The sequence below is a fragment of the Eschrichtius robustus genome, chromosome 12, assembly GCF_028021215.1.
Source record: "Eschrichtius robustus isolate mEscRob2 chromosome 12, mEscRob2.pri, whole genome shotgun sequence".
Lineage (NCBI taxonomy): Eukaryota > Metazoa > Chordata > Mammalia > Artiodactyla > Eschrichtiidae > Eschrichtius > Eschrichtius robustus.
Window position 1 is genome coordinate 27,068,024 of NC_090835.1, and position 26,395 is coordinate 27,094,418.

General features: G+C 41.1%; 1 protein-coding gene across 4 annotated transcripts in view; it reads left to right on the forward strand.

Annotated features, from left to right (window-relative positions):
* The window catches only part of CADPS (calcium dependent secretion activator), a 483,330-nt gene that overhangs the window by 97,341 nt on the left and 359,594 nt on the right, over nucleotides 1-26,395 (forward strand). For all 4 annotated transcript variants that reach the window (XM_068557631.1, XM_068557633.1, XM_068557634.1 and 1 more), the window contains exons 2-3: nucleotides 13,453-13,566; nucleotides 23,937-24,269. In XM_068557631.1, coding sequence (XP_068413732.1) covers nucleotides 13,453-13,566; nucleotides 23,937-24,269 — 447 coding nt within the window. The remainder of the gene's footprint in view (nucleotides 1-13,452; nucleotides 13,567-23,936; nucleotides 24,270-26,395) is intronic.

Genomic DNA, 26,395 nt, shown 5'->3' on the forward strand with positions numbered 1-26,395 from the left:
CATTGGTACAACTGATGAACCAATATTGATACAGTATTATTAACTAAAGTCCATCGTTTATATAAGGGTTTGCACTTGTGTCTTTAGTGTTTCTCAGCTTCAGAAAACCTCCCGACTTTGTCCTGTTTCTTCCCTCTGCCACTCTGCATAATGATGGAGATTGTTAGAACCAGTTAAGATCTCCACATCCCTCCAAATACCACAGTAGCCTGAATGGTAACTGCTGATCTCGTGTACATTCTTTCACTGTCATGACCGACAGGACAAGGTTCAGACGTGCATCAGTTTTGGTGAAGCCCCCCAGTTTGTGAGGTGTTACATTAAAGAATCTTCTATAACTTCTACATAGACTGCATTCAGATTTTTTCAGCTTTTTCTCTGGAAATAATTGCTACTGATACGTTCACTATTAAACCTCATAAGACTCAGGCTGGTGTTTAGTGATTTCATGATTCCACGTGTTGCTGTGCTGGCCTTTGCAATCTGGGCTCCAGCCAAGCGGAACTATCTGCCGTTCCATTTCCAGTGGGTGGTTGTGACTATTTTTGGATCGTCCTGTTGTACACGCTGCATGCTTGTGCTGAGAGCACCTAGTTGTTTTTTTTCTTTTCTTTTTTTTTTAGTCAGCACGGTTTAAATTATAAATTGACAAAAGAAATTCTTACTCTGTCCCCCCATATAGGTCCCACATTTTCTCATCTCTCTCTCTCTCTCTCTTCTCTCCTTCTGTAACCCCATCATGAATGCCCTTTTCATTCATTCTCCCACGTTCCGACCCTCCTTCCTTCTACCCAATATTCCTATCTATGCCAACTAAGATTTTAGACACTATTCAAGACCCTCCTCTCCTTAGATGTCATTTAGATTGCGTGAAACCTTCTCCTGGTTCTTCGCTGAACCTGAGAACTCATGAGTGTTCTCTGATCCTGTGTGCTTTCTAATCATGTCAGATTTGACATGTCATGAAGGAAACATTTCAGTGGTTTTTGCCCATCCTACTTTGAGTTAAATCCTAACTCTTCACTTAGGCACATAAGACCCTGCACCATGTTCTGTTCCCTGCTTCCCTCTCTAAGATCGTACCCTTCCACTCACCTCCTGGCTGCCTTCCTGGTAGCACTAATCGCTGGTCAAGTTTTGTGATTCACTAGATCACTCTGATAAGGTCTCAGAGTGTGGTCCTTATACCCTTGGGGGTCTGCAAGATGATTTCCCTAGCAATACTAAGACACTATTTGCTTTTTTGCCCCAGTGTGTTGACATGTGCGCTAATGGTACAAAAGCCATGGTGAATGAAACTGCTAGTGCGTTGGCACAAACCAAGGCACTGGTGCCAAACCATACTAGTCATTGTTTTCCTTACCACCACTTACTCACTGTTTAAAAACTGCCAGACTCACTGGATACTCTTCTTGATGAATTGGTAGACATTATTCATTTCATTAAAATTTGACCCTGAGTACACCCTTTTAATACTCTGTATAATGAAATGGTAAATATACATAAAGCACTCAGACTGCATAACAAAAGCAGTGGTTGTCTCCTAGAAAGGCACTGGATTGATTGAGTTGCCAATGAACTAGCCATTTTTTTTGTAATGGAGCGTCAATTTTACTTTGAAAGAACAACTGAGAAAACGAAAAAGAAAAGAAAAGAAAAACTGAGGTTATGCAAATTTCATTGTTTTGCCAATGTTTTCTAGAAAATGAATGGAGGTAGCCTGTTAATTCAAGAAAAGCAATTGATAGTATTTTTTTTTTTTAAGAAATTCTTTCTTTCTTTCTTTCTTTCTTTATTACTGACTGACTGACTGACTGACTGTGTTGAGTCTTCGTTTCTGTGCGAGGGCTTCCTCCAGTCGCGGCAAGTGGGGACCACTCTTCATCGCGGTGCGCGGGCCTCTCACCATCGCGGCCTCTCTTGTTGCGGAGCACAGGCTCCAGACGCGCAGGCTCAGTAATTGTGGCTCACGGGCCCAGTTGCTCCGCGGCATGTGGGATCCTCCCAGACCAGAGCTCGAACCCGTGTCCCCTGCATTGGCAGGCAGGCTCTCAACCACTGCGCCACCAGGGAAGCCCAATTGATAGTAATTTTTGCCAGTGATAAAATTTGAGTTTCCATCCACCAGTATAGCTTGACAGTTTCCTAACACCTAAATGCTTCTTTAGTGTTGCCAGTATGATAGTAAATAACACGACTTTTTGATATTGTGTAATGAAATGTATCAATATTAGAAATATTTTCATAACTCAATGAACTACTATTTCCCTATAACCAATGCATGATACTTTTAAAAAACCATGCATGGAGAAATGATTCATTCAAAGAGCAAGCTAGACCAATGAATTTTAATGTAATAGAGTACAGAAAGGTCACTGATAAGGTTTCCAATTTTACATTGCAGCTAACTTTTAAGAAAGTACCACTAGTTGAGCTTTGGTATAGTATCAAAGATAATCCACACTCTCTCAAAGGGCTATTAAAATATCCCTCTGTTTTCCAACAGCGTATCTGTGGGAGGCCAGATTTTCTTCACATGCTTCAACCAAAACAGCATATTACAACAGATTGAATGCAGAAACAGATTTGAGAATCCAGCTGTCTTCTATTAATTTTTGAAAGAAATTTGCAATACTGTATCATGTTGCCAGCCATTTCACTAATTTTTGTTTTAGAAAATATAGTTATTTTCTTAAAGTGTTATTTAGGTTAACATGTAGAAAATGTATTGTTATTTTTGATGAATTCATCAATATTTTAAACTCCCCAGTTTTAATTTCTATTACAGTGCATATCAATAGATGTAAACTGCATAAACAAAAGCTCCTTTGGAGTCTTCAATAAATTTTCAACATGTAAAGAGACTTGAAACCAAAATATTTGAGACTCGTGGCAACTTGAACAACTCTCCTTGAGGGCTTTGAGTCTAAGAATTCATATCTGACCACCTGTCAGAAGATTCTGGGTGAATACTGCCTGAGTGCTTCCAAATTGGAAAAATATAATCTTATTTTTTAAAAAACTATAAGTGTTGCATTCAAGGAAAGGACATTTGAACCAACTTTTAAGAGCTTTGCAGTGTGTATACAGGCTACTTTCTCCTTCCCTTCTTTGCCTCTACCTGTATCCTTTACCTCCTCTCATCCCATCTTTAATCCAACTATTAGTCTGTCTCATTCTCTAAATTCATTTTTCCTAATTTTTTTCCTCTTCTACTAAATAAATACTTTCTGAGAGAATTCCAGCTTAGTGTTTAAATTCTGTTCCCAAGGTCACTTTTCTTGGGTCATAGAACGCTTCATTCTTTCTCTCCTGCCCAAATAGGTCTTTAGGAATAACACAGTTGGTTGGTCTTTCTATTACTTAATGATTTAAAAATTCAAGTTGAATTTTTAAAGGTAGTAATTAAGTTAAAGATATTTAGCTGCTGCCCTAAAATTTTAAAAAAGGAGCAAGAACTTTTATATATCGCAGATTAAAATTTTTTTTCTAAAGAAGCACTTTTAAAAATGTGATAGATGGATAGAAGATAATAGTACATATCTGTGTTAGCTATAGCTAGTACATAAAACCTGTGATTTCACAGGTACTATTGCTTAGAGTTTCAGTTAAAAAATGAAGTTATTTGAAATACATTCAGGACAAAATTTAAAGTAAACAGTAGTATGGTTGGTATATAGAGAGGGCATACTTATGAAAGCATTACTTGAATGGTTGAATTTTAGGAAAATCATGTTCCAAAGAGAAAGCCAGGGTTACAGCCCCAGCATAACTTCTCCCTCTTCAATACTTTTGCCCTTTCAGCTTACATTTCAAAATTATTGTCATATTTTTCTGTGATGAAGCCTTTCAAATTGATTTATTTCCTCAAGCAAGTGAACACAACTCACATAAAACAGCTTTTTTCAGGATATGTTGTATAATTGTACATAATATAGAAGGTGATAAAAATTTTAGAGAAATAAGTAAATATTTGGTTAGGATGATATGATTTTTAATTTTCCTTAAAACAAGACTTCATTTAGGGTAGAATATATTTTAGTCTGGTTGTAGGAAGAGGAGATTTTATTTATGAATAAAATTAATGGACAAATATAAATTTTGATAACCTTCAAGGAAAGGAAATTAAATAAACATTGCCCTCATCTCTCTAGACTAACTTAAGCTTTCAAAGTACTTGTTGAGGGCTCCCCTGGTGGCGCAGTGGTTGAGAGTCTGCCTGCTAATGCAGGGGACATGGGTTCGAGCCCTGGTCTGGGAAGATCCCACATGCCGCGGAGCAACTAGGCCCGTGAGCCACAACTACTGTGCCTGCGCGTCTGGAGCCTGCGCTCCGCAACAAGAGAGGCCACGATAGTGAGAGGCCCGCGCACCGCGATGAAGAGTGGCCCCCGCTTGCCGCAACTAGAGAAAGCCCTCGCACAGAAACAAAGACCCAACATAGCAATCAATCAATCAATCAATCTTTAAAAAAAAAAAAAAAAAGAAAGTGTTAAAGTACTTGTTGAGGGACCTCCCAGGTGGCACAGTGGTTAAGAATCCGCCTGCCAATGCAGGGGACACAGGTTTGATCCCTGGTCTGGGAAGATCCCACATGCCGCAGAGCAGCTAAGCCCGTGTGCCGCAACTACTGAGCCTGCGCTCTAGAGCCCGCAAGCCCCAACTACTGAGCCCACATGCTGCAACTACTGAAGCCCAAGTACCTAGAGCTCGTGCTCCACAACAAGAGAAACCACCACAATGAGAAGCCTGTGCACCGCAACGAAGAGTAGCCCGCACTCACCGCAACTAGAGAAAGCCTATGCAGCAATGAAGACCCAATGCAGCCAAAAATAAATAAATTTTAAGATAAATAAAATGAGTGATTTAAAAAAATAATAATAAAAAATAAAGTACTTGTTGACATTTTTGTCAGTTTTCTGTAATAGAATAATAGTTTCTTTTTTAAAAAAGAAAAATCATAGCTCACATTAATAGATTGTAATCTACAGTGCTCACCTTATACTTAAGAGAAGGACTTCATGTACGTGTATAATTGAAACATCTCTTCAACACCCCAAACGATTTTCTACTACCTTTTCCCTATGCTTAGAATGCTACCATTTTAGAGTCATTCTTTCTGGGTAAGCATTGCTTCTTCCCTCTTTCATAACACAGTGGCTGCTCTCATAGGAGGCATATTAACCAATCAGAACCTTAGGAAGTATGCTTTTTCTCATGCCTAGAGAAAGTCATATGTATACGTTAGGAAAGCATTTGGCTGCAAGTAAAAGAAAAAGCACAATGACTTAAACAAATATCACTTCATTTTTTTTCTCACATAATGAGAAGGCCAGAGATGGGTATTTTATAAATATTTGAGCAGCTCCTCAAAAATATAAGTACCAACACAACCTTCCTTCATGGTTACACAGTAGATACCACAGCTCTAGACAATATATTTGTATTCTCAGCAGAAGAGGGAGGCAGCAAGAAAGGAAAAGGTTATACACCCAGATAGGTTCCTTTTTATGAGGATTTCATTCAAAAGCTTTTCCAGAAGACCCTCAATACCTTTCTGCCTCTGTTACATGGCTACCTATAGCTGCAACAGTGACAGGAAAAAAGTATTTGGCTTTGGCTTTTCAGCCTCTAAAATGGGAAGAACAAGAGGGGGTAAATGTAACTTGAAATGACTGAATAAACAAGAAAAAAAGGAGCATTGAAATAAGATTAAAAGATTGAAAGGGGAAAGGAAAAACTAAATCCTAACAGTAATACTTCTTAGTTTCATTTATTCATTGAGTCCTTACTCTGTGTCATATACTATGCTACATGTACCTTACATATATTATGTCATCTAGTTTTCACAAAAACCCTACAAGATAGATAAGATTATCTCCTATTTACACAGGAGAAAACCAATGTTAACTACGTGCCCAAGGACTTGTACTCAAGCTGGGATTTGACCTGAGCTTGCTCTAACTTCGACATTGCCTCTCCTGAGACCAGCATTTAGAACATGTGGTTTTCTCTTCACTGTGGATCCCATTTCACACTTCTCCAGAATGCTGCAGTAGATTACAAACTGCCTGAAATGCAGTGGGAATTTTCAGGCCTTGCTTAATGAGGTGGATTGAACCAAGAATGCTTGAAGAGTTCTAGCAAATGCTGCTGCTGCAGCACTTCTCTCTACAATAATTACCTTTCATTGGTTCAGGTTTTCTGCTCTCAGAACTCATTACTTCAATTCTGAATCCTGATCTGATGCACAAGTGGTTTCCTTACATGTTGAATGCTTTGAGATGGCCTTCTCTTTTAGGAGGATTCTGTTTGTAAGCGGCTCATAGAAGCCTGTTTGTCTATTTAGAGTTGTACCGTCAGCTACTCTGGGCCAATTATCTTGGTGTGTTCATGCAAGGTCACCTTCAGGATTCAATCCTATCTAGGTTAGTTACTTTTACCCAGAGATAAATTCTGTCCTACAGATCGGTTCTTAGACTTGTTATTTAAGGGAGCACCTAAGAGAGATTTTCATTCACTTATACAGTCAGCAAAAGGATGCTAAGGAATCAAAAATGAATATGATCTCTGACTATACTGTAAGCAAACAGAGAGCTAAGATTGTGCCCTGGTCATTTTATATCTTCAGAGCTTAATACTGTGCCTGGGATATATTAAACCCTCAGTAAGCATATGTATTCATTCAGCACATAATTGGTTAGAGCCCATTATGTGCCAGGCACTAGAAGCACAGCAGTAAACAAGACAGATGTGCTTCTTGTACCTGTGAAACAGATGCTCTTATAGGGAGATAGACAATGAAAATAAAGCAGAATTGTAAAATAAAGAAACAAGGCCCAACTGTCCATCAATGAGAGAATGGATAAATAGTGGTAGAGTCATACCATGTTGTACTACTCAGCAATGAGGATGAACAAGCGATTGCAACCCCCAAACATGTGCCAGAATCTCGTAATGCTTGATTGCACTGACATCAAGTTCAAAAACAGACAAAATCAATCTGTGATGATAGAAGTCAGGTTACCACAGATGTAGAGAACAAACGTATGGACACCGAGGGGGGGAACGTGGCAGTGGTTGGTGGTGGGATGAATTGGGAGATTGGGATTGACATATATACACTAATATGTATAAAATAGATAACTAATAAGAACCTGCTGTATAAAAAATAAAATAAAATTCAAAAATTCAAAAAAAATAAAAATAAAAGAGATAGCTAGTGGGAAGCAGCCACATAGCACAGGGAGATCAGCTCGGTGCTTTGTGACCACCTAGAGGGGTGGGATAGGGAGGGTGGGAGGGAGACGCAAGAGGGAGGGGATATGGGGATATATGTATACGTATAGCTGATTCACTGTGTTATAAAGCAGAAACTAACACAACATTGTAAAGCAATTATACTCCAATAAAGATGTTAAAAAAAAAAAAAAGGTTACCTTTGGAGTGGGGTAATGCCTTTGGGGACGTGCAGGAGCTTCTGGGGTCCAGGTCATGTTGTTTATCTTGATAAGAGAATTGGCTCCATGGGAAAGTTCACTTTGTGAAGATTTCTCATGCTTTGTGCTTATGAGATATATTTCTCTACATGCAGGTTATAATTCAATCAAATAAATTTATCTTAGAAAAAGGTAAATACTGACTGTCATAAAGGCTGTGGAGGAAACGCATAGGGTCTAGGGCAACTTGATAGAGATTAGTTTGGGGGAGCCTCATGGTAGGCAGGGTGGTCTGGGAAGACCTTCGCGGGACATGCTGGGTAGGCTGAGTCTTCAGGGGGAGAAGTTGGCAGCCATGGGGAGAGGCGGGGGAAGAGCAACTCAGGCAGGGGGAATGGCAAGTGCAAAGGCTCCTGGCCAAGAAAGGTTAGGGTGAATTTGAGAAGGAGAAAAGAGGCCAGTGTGGCCAGAGCAGAGTCAGTGGAGAGCAGAGTGGGACAAGACAAAGCCAGGAGTGGACAGAGGCCCCATCATGCAGGGCCCTGGGGCATTTAGTCTATGGTCTGCCCCTTATCACTGGACTCTTCTTTTGTCCCAGAGTGTGCTAAGATCCGTGGCTACATCATCCCATTTCCTGTTCATCTTTCCAGCAACCCTAGGAAGTAGGTTTTATAATCCCCATTTTATACTTGAAGAACCAAAGCTTAGGGAAAGTAGCTTTCCCAAGTCAGCCACCTTGGAAACGAGTGGTACCACTACGATTTGAACCCATATCCCTTTGACCCCAAGCCTACATTCTCAACTCCTGACCCTGCCTCTGAGCACTGGTGTTTAAGTAAAGAACTACTCCAGAGCATGATGCATGTGCCCTCCTTAGGGTTGTGAACAAAGTCCTGAGCAAGTAGAAAACTCCACCTGGGGAAGTCTGGGAAGGAGAGCCCATGGGCTGGATTTTGAAGATACATGTGGAATTTTCCCACGGGCATGCTTTCTCAAGGGAACAGTCTTTGCCTTTCTCAAGGCGAAGACTCAAAGAAGAGGATCAAGCTTCACAGCAGCTGATGTTCATTGAGCGTACATGCTGTGCCAGGTTCTGCAATGGATACTTTACTTATCACAGTTAATCCTGACAACAATTGTATGAGGTCACTATTGGCACCATTTTACTGGTAAAAAATGCTGAGGTGTCCAGAGGTTAGTCATTTGCCTAGTGAGACACAGCTAGTGAGTGGACTAAACGGACACTATGCTTGTTAAATTAGTGGTGAGAAAAGTAGTGAACATGGATGGGCAGGTGCCAAGCCCAGATTCAAACATAGCTCTGCTACGATAATCCATGTCCCTAATTCTCCTGCTTGGAACTTGGGGTATCCAGGGAAGTGGGGTATGTTTTGTGGGGCTTCATGATATGAGTTCTCTGAACTCAACTGAAATGAATGTTCCTGGAGGCCTTCTCTTTTTGGGTCTTTTTTTTTTGTAAACCATCCCATTTGTGGTAATTTTTAAAAAATTTTAATTTTATGTCATAGTGTAGTTAATTTACAATGTTGGGTTAGTTTCAGGTGTACAGCAAAGTGATTCAGTTATACATATACGTATATCTATTTTTCAGATTTCGTTTTGTGAGTTTTATAGTCTGTAATCTCTCTCCTCTGAAACCCTAAACCATACTTTTGTTTGTTTTTGGTATGCTGATACCCCAGTGCCTAGCCCTGGCCGGTGAGTTGAGAGGTCGAATGTATTTTGTTGACCTCAGGGCCTGGGGCAGGACCAGGCAGGGGCTAGGTGCTCTGTAAATATTTCTTAAATAAATGAACACTAGGCTTATTTAACAAAAGGTTAGAGTGATAATGGATTTGCCCTGGGTCAACAATCTTTATCCTTCAGATGGTGTGCACCTTATTTTATTTCAATTACTTAAGCACTTAAGGCAAAAGCACGGTTTATGGGTCTCCCTTCCCTCTCTTGCCCCATCACCCCACTCCATCCCACCCCCCAAATCATGCAGAGTTAGTATGAATCCAGACTTGGAAGGAATTCTGGGCAGGAAATTCTGTGAGATGCCTCTGGTGGTGCTATGCTGTAAAGGTTTGAGACTTAAATCCACCTGCGTAAAAGAAATTCATGTGATGATGTCATTTTTATGAGCAAATCAACCGCTGCCTGATATTTCAGTGTAAATGATTTCAAGCACATACAAAATAACTATGATTTTCTGTATAACTCCGCTGATAACCAATATCGTTAGGTCAGAACAGGAAAGCTTAAGCGGCTTAGAAGTGAGTTCATTCCATACGCTAGGCCCACGCTGTACAGTATGGTAGCTACTAGCCACATGTGGCTACTGAAAAGTTACAATGGGGTTATTCTGAATTGAGATGTACTTTAAGTGTAAAGTACATTAGAGTTAAAGACACAGTGTAAAAAAAGAATGTAAAATATTTCATTAATAATTTCTCTAATGATTACATGTCAACGTGATATTATCTTGACATGTTGGGTCTAACAAAGTATATGAAAATTCATTTCACCTACTTTTTACTTTTTAAAATGTGACTAGGAAATGTAAATTTACTAGAAAATGTAAAATTACACTGATATTGGGCAGTGGTGCTCTAGAACAAAACAAATATGAATGTGATACAAAACTAACCCCTCTATATCTGCCCCCAAATTCACTATTCCCCACTTCTCCCAAAGTACAAAAATTAGCTAAAGCACCCCAACTTTCATCTATGTCTGTTCTCAAAAGTCTGTTTTGATTCATTTCCTGATGGAGTTAAAGTTCATGTGAGGCTTCAGTCTCCTATAGCTTGAAGCTTTATTTTCTACTAGCAAGACTTACATTGACTCTAACGACGCAAACACTCTAAATGAATATACAAACTCAATTTTAAAGAACTCATGTCATTGAATAGCTATAACTATCCCAAGGTAGTGAATAATAAGGATTATTATCACTTTTCAAGTGAGAAAACTGAGGCTAGGATAACATTCATTTATTTAAACCCGGCCCTATTCCAGAAAGGCTTTTAAGTCTGTGGCCAATTCTGAGAACGTAAGTTGGCTTTTCCAAGATGACACAATGGTCGATAGAACTGAGCCTGGAATGATCTCCTTCCTCTTTCTACTAGAGCAGCAGTTCTCACAGTGTCCCATTGTCAATTAGGAAGTGTGACTTTGCATAAATAATGGTTAAAAGAGTAAAGTTTTTAGCTGACTTTGTTTTTAGATAAATTAGAACTGATGAAAGGATATTCGTAAATAATTTGTCTTCCATACACTTCATTCATTCATTCATTCATTTAACACGAATGCCTGCCATGTATTAAAGCACTAAGCTGGCCCTGGGGAAACATCAAAGAACAAAATAGCAAGGAAAGGCAGATCATCTAACAAATTTGATCATAACTAACAAGTAGTTAGAATAAATGATGTGCCCCGGAATGACTTAGCAGGAAGATGTAGGCTAGGGTTTGGGAAGGGCTTCATAAGTTAGCACTGCTCATGCTGAGACTGAAGGACAGTGGGACACAGCCAGATAAAGGATGGAGGAGGGAGAATAAATAGGAATCTTTCAGGAATGCTTTCCTACATGGGGAAGAAAGGCGGGCTTGATGAGGCAGGGAATTACACATAACCTACTGCCCAAATTATCTATGCCACATCCTGGAAGTGTATCTTGGACCTAAATATCACCTTTCATGTGATCATGAATGTAACAACAGTAAAGTTTGAAAACTTTACTGGCAGTATATTGTCATGTTGCACTTAGCAGGGTATTTTCCCCCAAGCTTTATTGAGATATTATTGAAATATAACATATATAAGTTTAAGATGTCTGATGTGACAATTTGATACATGTATATAATGTGAAATCTTACCACAATAAGGTTAGTTAACACTTCCATCCCCTCACATAATTACCATTTTTCTCTTGTGGTAACAGCATGTAAGATTACTCTCTTCACAACTTTCAAGTACTTAATAGAGTATTGTTAATTATAGTCACTATGCTATACATATTAGATGCCCAGAACTTACTCATCTTGTAGCTGGAAGTTTGCACCCTTGGACCCCATTTCCCCTACCCCTCAACCCCCAGTAACCATTATTCTAGTCTCTCTTTTTATGAGATCAGATTTTTTAGATTCCTAATTATAAGTGAGAACGTACAGTATTTATCTTTGTCTGTCTGACTTATTTCACTTAGCATAATGCCCTCAAGGTCCATACGTGTTGTTGTAAAAGGCAGGATTTCCTTTTTTATGTCTGAATAATATTCCAACTTGTGTGTCTGTGTGTGTGTCTCTGTGTATATAATAATCCAATGTGTGCGTGTTATATATATGTATACATGTGTATATATGTGTTTGTATTTATATGTGTGTGTACATATGTGTATATATATACACACGTGTGTGTGTGTATACATACATATATCACATTTTCTTTATCCATTCATCCATTGATGGGCAGGTAGGTTGTTTCCATGTTCTGGCTATTGTAAATAATACTGCAATGAACATGAGAGTGTAGATATCTCTTCAAGATAGTGACTTCCTTTCCTTGGGATGTATACCTAGAAGTGGGATTGCTGGATCTTATGGTAGTTCTATTTTTAATTTTTTGAGGAACCACAGTGGCTGCACCAAATTACATTACTACCAGCAGTTCATGGGGTTCCCTTTTCTCAACACCTTTGCCAATGCCTGTATCTTGTTTTTTTGATGATAGCTACTCTAGCAGGTGTGAGGTGATAGCTCATTTTGGTTTTGATTGGCATTTCCCTCATAATTAGTAACATTGAGCACCTTTTCATGTACTTGCTGGCCATTTGTATGTCTTCTTTGAAAAATTGTCTATTCCAGTCCTCTGCACTTTTTTATTCTTTTTTTTTTCTATTGAGGTATATGAGTTCCTTGCGTACTTTGGATATTAACCCCTTATCAGGTAGATGGTTTGCAAATATTTTCTCCTATTCCATAGGTTGCAGTTTCATTTTGCTGATTGTTTCTTTTGCTATGTGGAAGCTTTTGAGTTTGATGTAGTCCCACCTGTTTATTTTTGCTTTTATTCCTTGTGCTTTTGGTGTCATATCCAAAAAATCACTGCCAGGACCAATGTCAAGGAGCTTTTACCCTACGTTTTCCTCTAGTAGTCTTAAAGTTTCCGGTCTTACATTGAGGTCTTTAACCTATTTTAAATTAATTTTTGTGAGTGGTGTAAGATAGGAGTGCAGTTTCGTTCTTATGCATGTGAATATCCGGTTTTCCAACATTATTTATTGAAGAGACTATCCTTTCCCCATTGAGTATTCTGAGCTCCCTTGTCAAATATTTGTTGGCCATATATACGTGGGTTAATTTCTGGGTTCTCAATTTTGTTCCATTAATCTACGTGTCCATTTTTATGTCAGTACCTTACTGTTTTGTTTATCATATCTTTGTAAAGCAGAATATTTCAGACCACCTGAGGGGCCTGTGCAATGGTGTGTTGAAAAAACCATCTCCAAAAAAAACAAAAACAAAACAAAAAACCAAACAAAAGAATCCCAACCCTGATTTGTAGCATTTGCCAATTTCCATGGTGTAAACACTCCCACCTTGGCTGATGTCTAGCTTCCAATAAAAAAATCATTGAATGCAAAATTGGGAAGAAATGTGTGGTAGCCCCACATTTTATATCATTTCCACCATACAAATACATAGATGTAAGTGACCTCAAAAACTCAGATAATAGCAAATGTGATAAAATAACCAGGAAGCATTGAATGTTGAGTGTGTCTTACCCTTGTTTTCAGTATAATTTAGCTATAATTTATATTAATTTTTAGTAATGGCTTTGTTTAACAGCTGCCTCACAGAATTCCCGCGAATATAATAATCAGCTCCCACATGCCTGTATAAGCCGGCTCTAGCACGTCAATGGGCCTGGCGTCTTCAACGTAAAGTAACCGTGATCCTTGTCTAGAGAAATTCCTCACCGTCCCCTACTTCTCTGTTTCTTACAGATCAGCAAACAGCAGCTGCAGACAGTCAAGGACCGGTTTCAGGCTTTTCTCAATGGGGAAACCCAAATCGTGGCTGACGAAGCCTTTATGAATGCTGTCCAGAGTTACTATGAGGTAAGATGAACCGGGCAGGAGAATTCCAAGACTGCTTGAGCCTGAAGCTCAGGGTTTCTGAACTACTGGTCAGTGAGAATAGCAGCCTTGGCCTTCTACAGGGCCATCCCTCCTGAGGCCAAGGGGTTGGTGATTGGTTACAATTTAAAGGAAAACAGCATTTTGTTCGGCAGGGTATGGGGGGAGTGGGGAAGAAAGGCTATGTTTGCCAACTGATTGTTATAACAGGCAGAGTGGTGAGTGCTTTATGTACCATTTCTTGTTTCATCTTGACAGCAGTCTTTGAGTTAGGTCCTGCTATTATTCCCATTTTACTGATGAAGGGACTGAGGCTCAGAGAAGTTAGGTTAATTACTCAAGGTCACACAGCTGTTAAAATGCCACAAGCTAAGACTTGAACTGACTTGGAAGCATTTTCCCACCACTCACCCACTTTCTAAAGGATGGTAACACCTCCAAAGGATGTTGCCTTCACTAGCTTCCTTGTTCTTTCCATTAAAATGGTGCTCTGAGTTCTTTTCTGCAAGTTAGAACAGCATCCAAAATGCAGTACTGTTCTCAGGTGGAAACCTGTACGTGAGAAAATATATCCTGAGTATATACCATAAGTGAATTTTCACCTCTAGACCTCAGAGGTTCATTTATCAGTAAAGTGAAGTTGGAATTCCACTAGTATTTTAAATTTTGTAGTTATTCTTTCAAAATGTGCACATTTGCTATCGTTTGTACGTCATTAATGAAGAGAACATGCCATATCTTCCTATTGGTAATGTTTACCTCACATACATATCATTTGGTCTTTGAAAGACATTTAACTTTATATTAATCTATTTTCATCTGAACCAGATATTCTCTGTATTTGGAATCCTGTGCCCCAAATGTCTTACCTATTGTCAAGGCTAGATTAAAACCATTAGAAACCAACCCCTAAGCATTAAAAAACTGATGGAATCCTGCCATATGCAATTCAACCTCATAACAATACATTGTGAAGTAGGTGTTAGGAAACCCAACAAACTTCTGATTTTTCCCCCATGGGATTGCTTTGCTGATTTTCTTCCTTCCTTTCTTTTTTCAATTATTAGGTAGAAAATTATTTTAAAACAAAAACATAGGTGCTCCCACTTTGCTGATGCTCCAAGTACATGCTTCTTCTGCCCATTGGGTGCTCCATTTCTCAGTAGATGCTTTAAAAATGTTATTTGATTGATTCGGTAAAACTCTCCTTCCTATTGCTACAGCACTTGACTCCTTCTTTCATGGGGAGAGTGGAGCAAGATTGCAATGAGATCTTGTGAAAATATTATTGATTGGTTTGCTAATTAGCCTTTAATAGTAAACAGCCTTTGTCTCTGTGATGTTTGCTGGGTCCATCCACAGACTCATCTTGCACACCGTTTCCTCAGTGAAATTTCTATTTGGATCTGTTTTAGACATCTGGTTTGTTTTCATATGTGTCAAATTTAAACATTTTTTCATTTTACAAGTAGTATTAATGATTGCCAATAAGGGTTGAACTTGGTGCTTTATCTGATGTGACACATTTTTCGGCTGGATTTAAGGGAGAGTGGAAATGAGGTTTGCAATCACAGTGGTGGTGTGGTAGTGAATAACCTAAATATATTTAAGAAAAGTTCTGTTTAGAAACCACCAGGGAATGAAATTAAGTTTTCCCCCTTTTGTCAAAATCCGAAAACCAGTTGAGACCAGGTAGTTCCTTATCAATGGTTCTCCATGTTTAGAGTCATTCACCAGTTTGTAAACCTGTAGATTGCAGATCTTAATGAGAAGGCTCATTTGACTAATGATATAAATTACAAGGAAGTGCCACTTCTGTCTATTAATTAAATTTGAAAATTAATAGTCATCAACTTGCTAATGAGTCTCTGGAAATTACCACGACATCTATAGTGATCCTGATATTTTCCTCTATCGTGGCTAGTTTATTTGAAAGAGCTTCCTTTAAGTCTGGTGAGGATACAGACATTAAGAAATTACTGAATATTTAATATTAAGATCTGAGTAACAGGAAATAATGTGGGGTATTAATTATTTACCGTATTCATTAGCAAAGCTTTAGAGAGTCTTAAGATTCACGTTTCCTGGGAAGCCTAATCCTCTGAAACAGAGGTCCCCAGTCAAGGGATCAGGATTAATCCTTCCCTGGGGAGCGCTCCAGGTTGATTACCCATCCCTTTCTCTCTCTCCCTCTACTCTTGGGCAGTGGAGAAGCTCGTGTCTCTTTCTCTGCCCTCCTCTGGGATGCAGTTGTTTCCCTGTCAGTATCTGTCCCAGGCAGGACTCTTTGGATTACAATTACAGACACCTAGGTCAAACTGGCTTAAGCCAAAAATGAGATTTGTTTGCCCAAGCAGCTTAAAAGTCCAGAGATAGATCTGGCTTTAGCTGGATCAATGTGGCTGGATCCAGAGACTCCAGAGATGCCAGCAGGGTGGGTATCTTTCCCCCCACACCTCGGCTTTGTTCTTCCCTGGTTGGCTGCATTCTTGGGCAGGTTCTTTCTATATGGACAGCACTGGAAGTTCCCATCCTACCAGCTTAGCAACTCCAGGGGCAAAGAGAGTACTTCTTTGCTGAGAGTCCCAGCAAAAGGCCCCAGGTGACTTGGTTGGACCAACATGGGCCCTGTGTCCATCCTTGAACTAATCACTATCGATGAGGGGTGACGTAGACCCAGGACAGATACCACCGCTGGAGCCAGAGTGCAGGCTCGGTTGTACTGGAACCGTTTGTGTTGAAAATGGCCTGGTTTCCCATCAAGGAATTGGGCGTGCTTTTGAACAGAAGAAGGGGGAATGTGTGCTCAACAGGCAAAACCAACAGATACTCTCCTTCTAAATTCTCAGCCCCCACCCCTCACACACACACACACACACACACACACACACACACACACACACACACACACACACACACTCCACTCCACTGTTTGTATAAACACTGACACATCCCAATTTACCAGTGAAAATGACAATTTTAAAAGAACCAACCTTTTTCTCCAGAAACTGACTATAGTCAGTTACTATAGATTACTATAGTCAGTTACTAAAGTCAGTTTCAGGCAATGGCATTGTTTTGCTAAGACAATAATGGTTTGTCAACTTGCTAGAGTAGTAAAGAGTAATTTTTTAAAACTAAAGGGAGTGGGGAGCCACTGTCCTTCTGCCATCTGTGCCCATCCACATCCAGCCCAGTCTGACCCCAGCTGGCCAGCACTCCTTGCAAGCTGGTCTCCAGGATAGAGGGAGACCAAGGTTCCCTATGGCTCTCGAGAGCATGCAGGTTTATTTTGTCCTTCCCAGGTGGCAAAGCAGATCAAGCAGAGCAGGAGATTAATCCTTTAATCTCTTTCATTGTGGCTTTGAGGGTGGGCACTGAGATGGATGCTCTGAGATCTGGCCCAGCAACTTTATCCTGTTTTCACAGCCACGGTTCTAAGCCATCAGAGAGCCCACCCTTTTCTCCAGCGCCCCCTCATCTTTTCTAACTCTCAGCTCTTTTAAGACAAATTGTGAAACATAAGCCCTCCCACCCTCCATCCTCACCTCCCTCCGCATCTCCCTGCTTAATTTTGGTTCCTTCACATGCTGGCCCCGACATCATAGAAAAAAGGTGGATGGAAAGGTCTTACAGAACCTTCCTCACTGAGATCCTGCCAGGAAGGAAACATGGGGAGATATGGTGGGAAGAGGGAGTGTAGAATAAGAGAGAAGACATACCAACACTCATTTTAAGAACAGGACAGACGATATCTGGTCTTCCGCCAGTGCCACTGTTATGACTGAGTTTTGTTTCGTTTTGGTTTTAGCTGATCTTCTCTAACAAAGCCCCAGTTAGTTTTTGTCAAACCAGATTTGAATGGTGTATCAGACACCGTTCTTCGGTTGCTAGCAAAAGAAACTGACTGTGGCTGAATTAAGCCCTAATAATAACAACAACAACTGTTGTTTTGTTATTAAAGGAAATAACCAACCTAAAGAAAAGATGGAAACCAGGACAGCTTAGCCTCAGGAAGCCGGGTAGCAGGATTTAATGCACACGCCATCACTGGTATGAATCTACTCCAATCCCATTCCATTCTTAGGCCTCCCCACTCTGAATCTGAACCCTGGAAGGGGAAGTCTGATCGTCAATCACAGGACCTTGTCCTTCCTTTGCAAGGCCCTGTGATTGACAGTCCCACTAAAACTGTGTGCAGTGACAAAGGTGTTTTCAGACTGAGGTGCTGTCATCAGAAGGGGACGGACGGTTGGCAGACAAAAACTGCAGGTGTTCTCTGCACAGGGTGACAAACGTTCATTTGCCTTTATGACTGACCTTATTTTAACCTAAGAAAAGTAGATGTCAGGTCACACCTGGCTGTTTTTCTAAAATAAAGCTACACATTTTCCAATAAGCAAAACCACTATAATTCCTCAGTAGCCTTGAAACAGATATATCCCTAGGAAAATAGTAACTAGCCATTCTAAAGGCATTCATTCTTGTGAAAAAAGCCAGGCAAGGAAGGAGGGGGCAGAGGGCCAAGTGGTTAAGAGGATGCGTTGAGTGTCCAAAAGATGTGGAGTTGAACTCCATTTCTGCTGCACACGGGCTGTGGGACCTCAGCTTCTTCATCTGTAGTAGGATCTTGCTTGCATAATTGTTGTCAGGATTAAATTACACACACACACACACACACACACACACACACACACACTCAGACACACAACCTCCCTGTAAATCTAGCAACTGGAAAGTGCTATTATGAATATATTAAGGTTAGAGGGGAAGAGTGGTGGTGTAGTGCCCACGTGCTGTATAGAAATAAATGAGCGGGACTTCCCTGGTGGCACGGTGGATAAGACTCTGCACTCCCAATGCAGGGGGCCCGGGTTCGATCCCTGGTCAGGGAACTAGATCCCACATGCATGCTGCAACTAAGAGTTCGCATGCCACAACTAAGGAGCCCATGTGCCACAACTAAGGAGGCTGCTGGCCGCAACTAAGACCCAGTGCAACCAAATAAATAAATAATAAATATTAAGGAAAAAAAGGGAAAGAAATGATAGAGGAGAGTTGAAAGTTATGGAATCAATCCACTCCCTAGTTTGGGGCCTGGACATTGGGTGTGGAAGATACAAGGTCAAGGCAGGGCAAAAGGGCATAGAAAGGGGAAAGGGAACTACTTTTGTTCCTAATCTACCACCACGTACCACAGCTCATGGCCCCAGATGTGCTTCCTAAGTTTGCCCAGGATAACCTTACTTTCTGGTGAATAATAACGTTAAGATCCAAAGATGTTTTTTATTTTAGAAATTAACATGCACCTTGCCTCAGTGAAGGTAAAATTTCTCATTTTTCCATGTAGAAAAGGGTGTTTTAAATGACTGTGAAAGTCAAACATGCCAAATATAAAAATAGACAATGTAGGGAAAAATGTAAATGAAATGGTTAAGAAAAATATGTGTAATCCCATGATCCTAGACAACCACTATTATATTTTGGCATATATCTTTCTAGGTATTTTTTGATGTGTCTATACACATAAAGATAGCTCCTTGATTTCCATGTTAAGATGGAAAATAACTAAAAAATATTAATAACCCTCTTGTTTCATTTCACAGTTGTTTTCTATCTTCTTTCGACTTCTGCAAAAGTCACACATATGATATACTCTCATCAGCAAAAGTGTTATTACCTGTGATGTTCTCAATCAAGGGTTATGCTCCTATGCCCCAACCCCACTTCACCCCTACCATTGGAAGTCTCTGGTTTAACAGCATATCATGGACATCTTCCGCGGGATTTTTTTTTTATTGGAGTTTAGTTGATTTACAATGTTGTATTAGTTTCAGGTGTACAGCAAAGCGAATCAGTTACACATATACATATATCCACTCTTTTTTAGATTCTTTTCCCATATAGGTCATTACAGAGTATTGAGCAGAGTTCCCTGTGCTATACCGTAGGTCCCTATTAGTTATCTATTTTATATACAGTAGAGTGTATATGTCAATCCCAATCTCCCAATTTATCCCTTCCCCCCGCCCCCTTACCCCCTGGTAACCATAAGTTCATGGACATCTTTTGATGCTGATGAAAAAAATAGTTATCTTTTTAATGGCTTCATGATACTCTATTTAAAAATAACAGGTAACTTCTATTACATTCTTGTAGTAGAGCACCATGCTCACCGATTGACATTCATTGTCTCATTGAATCTTCTCTCAAATCCTACACGGGAGGGTGATTGTGATTCCCATTTGAAAGATGATAAAACTGAAGCCCAGAAAGATGAAGCAATTTGCTCAGCTGGCAAAGCTAGCACCTGGTGGGACCAGGATTTGATCCCAGGTCATCTGACACTAAAGCCCACTGCTCCCATTATGTGTGTGCCATTCATCAGTAAAATTCATTAGTAACCTGGTTGTTGTAGGTTTTTTAAATCTTATTTACTCTAGCATCTAGGTATTTTTCTCATTTATGTTGAAATGATACGCTTTTGTAGAGCAAGAAAGGATCCATCTTGTGTTCTCAGACTGTCTGTAAAGAAGCAGGAGCTGGGTCAGCTTTACCCCGTATCGTCTACAGTCATCAATTACCGATGTGCTTGTGTGTTTCTAAAACCTTGAGGTTGCTTGGCTCTGGCGATGCAGCAAAGGACTGATGGATGGCGTTAAGTCGCTGAATTGACTGCCCTTCCCCATTCCGTATTTATTTGTTTATCTGCCCTCTCCCATCATGACCTACCTGTCTGGGAGTTGGAGGAGGGGTGGATTTATGGATGTGCTGCATAGAGCTATGCCTGGAGTTGAAACCTCTCGCAACAGCTACCAAAAAATGAAACAGAAAACAAAACCCAAAATACCAGGTAGAGCTCCCAGTACAAGTGAGTTTCAGGGGTCGTTTTAGAGACACGCAAGCACGTCACTGGCCCCACTTCCCTTCTGACAGACTGAGAAGCCAAGACAGATGATGTGCCTGGAAAATGAGTTTTCCGCTACCGCCCTCTCTCCCCGTGGCTGTCTTGCTGCCTTTTGGCACTTGGCTGTCACCTCGATGTTCCGCCTCCTTCCTCTATGCTCTTGACATTCCACTCATCTCCTTTCGTTCTGGGGCCTGGCAGTCATGTCCTACATGTGGACAGAGGGAGCCTTCCAGTTTTCAGAGTCCTTTCAGTTTGATCCTCACCAAAGAAGGCTGGCTGGGTGGACCCCATGTGATGGCAAAGGAGAGAGTGGTTCATAGAAGTTAAGTGACTTATCTAAAGCCATCTACTAGTAGTTCAACAAATATTTATGGAGTGGTTACTGTGTACAAAGGAAGGGACTGTGGGAAACAGATAATGTGCTCTGGGTCCAGGGGTCACCAGTTACGGATGCCATCTGGGACCAACATGCCAATCTCCTCATTTCTTACCCCCTGTTGTCAGGTCCCATGGAAAAATGTAGCGTCAGTCAATCATTTTAAGAGACCAGTATATTGTGCTTGTTGGTTTCTCCTTTACCTCCGTTTCCCCCATCCAGATATAACCTCCATAGGGTCTCTGCTTTGAGATGTCTGCTTTGTTCGTGTCGTTCATTCACTGATTCTCTCATTCAACGTACCACCAGCTCTGTGCCAGGCACTGTCTTAGGCGCTCGGAAGAAATAATAGGAAAAAATCAGCTACAATTCCTGCCTTCCTGGGACTTACAGTCTAGCTAGAGCCTCAGATATTAACTAAATAGTCACAGAGACAAATGACAGATGGCAGCTGTGGAAGGGCTTTGGGAGAAAGGAATATGGTGCTGAGAGCTTATAACGGGGGCCTGCTCCAGGTTTGTGGGACACTGATATGGACAAATGGGAGGAGAGTACGGCTTCATCATTGATTGAATGTTTTTTAAGTCACCTCTGATAGTCGTTAGTGCTGACAACAAAGAATTAACCCCTTTGCGTCCCTACCACCATCATCACTCGCCCGTGCTCATAAGGTGTCTCTCCGCTGGCCTCTTGCCTATTCTCTTGTCCCTCTTCAGGTCTGTTTTCCACATTAAAGCCAGAGAATGTGAACTTGATTGTGTCATGTCCCAGCTTAAAGCCTTCAATGGCTTCCCAGTGCCCTTCAGATGGAAACTAATGTTCTTAATGGGGCCTCCCATGCCCTTGGCCATCTGGCCCTTTCTGCCCCTCTTATACTGGTCATTCTCCTACCCCTCACTGCCACAGCCATACTGGCTTCTCCTTATTTTCTCAGATGCTCAGTGTGTTTACACATATTGTTCCTTCTTTCACTCTTTTCCTACCCATCTTTCACATTTCATGTCTCCTCCAGGAAGGCTTTCCTAACTGCATATTGGAATATATTCCTGGCTACGGGCACCCATGAACCTGTGTATTTTCCCTTGGTTAGCACTTGCCCCAGATTGTAATGATATTTGTATGGGATGATTAGGATGATGTCATGGAGGCATGAGGGCTGGATCAGCATCTGTTTTGCTCCCCACTGTAACCCTGGCACCTGGCACGTGCCTTCCCCCAGTGAGTGTCCCAAGAAAGGGTGAATGGGCTCATGAAGAAGAGTATAAACATTACAGCTGAAAAGACAAGCTCAAACTTTTATAGTTCAACTCCCTCAGTGTACAGAAAAGAAATTAGAGGATCAGAGAAAGGAGGTAACTTACCCAAGGTCACACAGCAAGTTAGTGGCAGAGCTGGCCTGGGATCATAGTTTACAAGTCTTGTCACAATGTTATACTGCCTCTCCAGAAACTTCTTTTGCTTCACAACTTTGATGTTCTTTGAGATCTAGACCTATAGCTGAGACACAGTGTGTTACATGGAGAAACTACCTGCATTAAGCATTACAGAGTTTTGGGTGAATTCCTAGCTCATTAAAGCTCGTAAGTCCTGAGGATTCATTTGAAACTTTTTTTTTTTCTATAATTGATTTTTAAATGAACTCTAAGGTCTCAACTGAGTACCAGTTCCCAGGCACAGTGGAGCTGGCCATGGCCTCTAGCCTGTGAAGCAAACCCTCAGCCCCCCTTCTCTCTAAATTAGTTCATTCAATTGACAATAAATGGAGCCCATCTTTCTAACATCTCTCCTCCCCAAGGAAGGCTTTGTGATGAAGCAGAAGGCAATGAGATGCCCCTCAAGCAACTGCCTACCAAAGGCATCCCCTGAAATCCGACGAGGGAGTGAACATTTCTTCCGCCTCTGGAAGGCTATTTATGCACTTACTGAAGTATGACCAGGACACAGCTCAGAAGTGTCAGATGTTTCCTCTCTGTGAATGGGAAGCGGCAGCTTCACTGCCTTGTATGACACCCTAGAACTGTATAGCTTGTATAAGCTCCTGAATGGTGGGCACCGGGGTGAAAGCAAACTATTCTTAATGGCTGCTTCATCCCAGGACCCAGGCAGCACCAGCAAAGCAACCAGCGGTTCTCCCACCAGGCAGGTGAGACCCGTAGGAAAGGGAGGAACCAGGGTGAAGTCAAAAGACCATGTGTTTAGAGTCAGCCAGTTTGAGTTACCAAGAGCAAGTCCCTTCCCCTCTCTGGAGTCTTGGTTTTTCCTTCTACAAAATGGATCGAGTGTAATGCCTTGTCATTCACTCTCAGAGCGCCAGGCTCCCCTCTAGAGATGGATGATATTTGGGGGAACAAGAAAGGCACAGTCCTTGCCCACGTGGAGTTTACATTTGGGGAGGGGAGACAGACATTAAATACATATTTACCTAATCCTTGTTCAATTCTAATTGTGGTGAGTATCACTGAGAGGCTAAAATGAGACGTAAATAGTGGACTATGTACTATGTAAAGTGCTGTGTGCCAGACATCATGCCAGATACTTTACATATAAAAATAATAACAACCACAACAGCTTATATGGCATTAATATGAGCCACTTTTTAAAGTGCTCATCATATATTGACTCATTTAATCCTCATTTAAAAACACTTGTGCTGTAGAAACTACTGTTATCCCCATTTTATAGATGAGAAAACTGAGGTACAAAGAGGTTAATTTGCCAAAAGAAATACGGCCACTAAGTGGCAGAGGAAGGCCCCAGGCTGTGTGAGCAATTGAGTCTCTACACTGTATGCTGCCTCTCAGGATATGACTGTCTCATTTCATCCTTTCCACAACCTAGTAAATACCATTGTTACTCCCATTTTCCAGATTTGGACACGAAGGCAAAACATGTAAAGGCCCTCTCTCAGTTCCCACAGCTAGGAGGTAGCGGGGCAGGATGCGATCCACACTGGTGCCTCCCGGGAGGCTCGTGAGGGGGTCCGCCCAGGCCCAGCCGCCAGCCTCACAGGGAGCGTGTGACTGCCGGACGGCTTCCTGATGTCTGTCCTGCCTTGCTCTTGCTCAGGTGTTCCTGAAGAGCGACCGCGTGGCCCGCATGGTGCAGAGTGGAGGCTGCTCCGCCAACGACTCGCGGGAGGTCTTCAAGAAGCACATCGAGAAGAGGGTGCGCAGCCTGCCCGAGATCGACGGCCTCAGCAAGGAGACCGTGCTGAGCTCCTGGATGGCCAAGTTTGATGCCATTTACCGCGGGGAAGAGGACCCCAGGAAGCAGCAGGCCCGGATGACGGCCAGCGCAGCTTCCGAGCTCATTCTGAGCAAAGAGCAACTCTACGAGATGTTCCAGAACATTCTTGGGATCAAGAAGTTCGAACATCAGCTCCTGTACAATGCCTGTCAGGTAAGGTGTCTGTCACCTGGGCCCAGAGCTGTGAGTAAAGCAGGGCCACATGATGATTTCTGTGTGCCCTAGACGTTGTTGCCTTCATGTGCATTTCTTGATTAAAAAAAAATTTTTTTATTACATTTTATAGCTGCATTGGTAAAAGTTGAATATAATCCAGGCTAGAATATATTCAGGTTTTTCTTCTGATTTTTAAAAGAAATTTAAATGTTTTGTGAGCTCCTAAAAATCTCATGGACCCTGGGTATTGTGTGTATTGTGTCTAAGGGGTCAATTGGCCCGTGTGTGGAAAGTGCCAGAAGATCAAAATGATGTTTTTTTTTTTTTTTTTTAAAGATTGTGTGCCTTTAAAATAGGTGGTATTTACCAGTTGAAGGGCTTGTACTTCCTCAGCTGGGGAGACAGTTGGACTTAGCACCTGGTCATCAAGTGAAATTATTTAAAACAGAAAGCTTCCAGAACACGAGTTTGTCATACCCATATGTTAGTCACATCATAAATTTCTGAGTGGATCTGAGATGGCTAGCTGAGGCTCCACTTGGGCCCACCCCCAAAATGAACTTACATTTTCTCTGGATCAGAGTTTGGAGAGGTGAAGTACCCTAGATCTTCATTGTCTGTGACCCTTTCCCTGTTACATTTCTTTATTCACCCACTGTTTATTATGTGCCTACTTTGCAGTCTTTGCAGATTTTATTGAATGTTGCTTGGGAGCACTTTTAAAAGGCACATTTGCAGCCCACAGCCCTAGATTCCAGTTCTGCATGCTCAGGGTAGGGCCCAGGAATCTGCATTTTAAACAAGGGCCTCCCTTCCTGGTAATTTTGCTGCCCTTTGCCTTTTAAGAACTATTATAAAAATTCAGCTGTGCCCTGGTTTCCCTGCACCAACTCTGCCCCTGAAGTTGGTAAAATGAAGACACTGTAGTATATTGGCTAAGAGTTGTTCCTTGCTCAGAATCCAGCAGACCTAGGTAAATCTTAATATGACCCCTCACTAGCTTTGAGGCCGTGGGAGTTAGTTAACCTCCCCACATATGAACTTGGGATGCAACTGTTATGAGAATTCATGTGTATAAAGCCCAGAGTAATGTGGGGCACTTTATAAATGGTAGCAGTTAAAGTATATTATAGTCTACTGGAAGAGGCAAAAAAGTCAACAGACAACATCAGAACAGTGCCATAAATGTTTTTTTTGTTTTTTGATTTTTAATGTTTTAAAATTTATATTGGAGTATAGTTGATTTACAATGTTGTGTTACTTTCTGCTGTACGGCCCAGTGAATCAGTTACACATATACATATACATATATCCACTCTTTTTTAGAATATTTTCCCATATAGGTCATTACAGAGTATTGAGTTCCCTGTGCTATACAGTGGTCCTGATTAGTTATCTATTTTATATATAGTAGTGGGTATTTGTCAATCCCAATCTCCCAATTTATCCCCCCCTGCCCTTCCCCCTTGGTAACCATAAGTTTGTTTTCTACGTCTGTAACTCTATTTCTGTTTTGTAAGTAAGTTCATTTGTATCCTTTTTTTTTAAGATTCCACATATAAGTGATATCATATGATATTTGTCTTTCTCTGTCTGAATTATCTTCACTTAGAATGAGAATCTCTAGGTCCATCCATGTTGCTGCAAATGGCATTATTTCATTCTTTCTTATGGTTGAGTAATATTCCACTGTATATAAGTAAATGTTTAACATAAGAGCTACAGGATTTTGAGGCTTCATTATTCCTGCCTCCATGGCTACCCCCTAATTCAAGACACCCGCATCTTTTACCTGGATGACCAGTGTCTACCCAACTGGTAACCCTGCCTCCCTTCTTGCCCCATGATAATGCACCCATCACACACCAACTCAAGTGATCTTTTAAAATTGTAAATTGGATCATGACATTTCTGTGCCTAAAACCTTCCAGGGGCAGCCCATCACCCCTAGAATGATATTCCAACTCGTCACTACGGCTTGAGGAAGAACAGGAATCAGCCCCGATCATACCACTTTCCCTGCGTGCTTACTCACTGGCCTTCTTTCTGTTTCCCCAACACATCAGATTGGTTCTGGGCCTTTGCATTTGCTCTTCCCTCAATTTAGAATGCTCTTTTGCCAA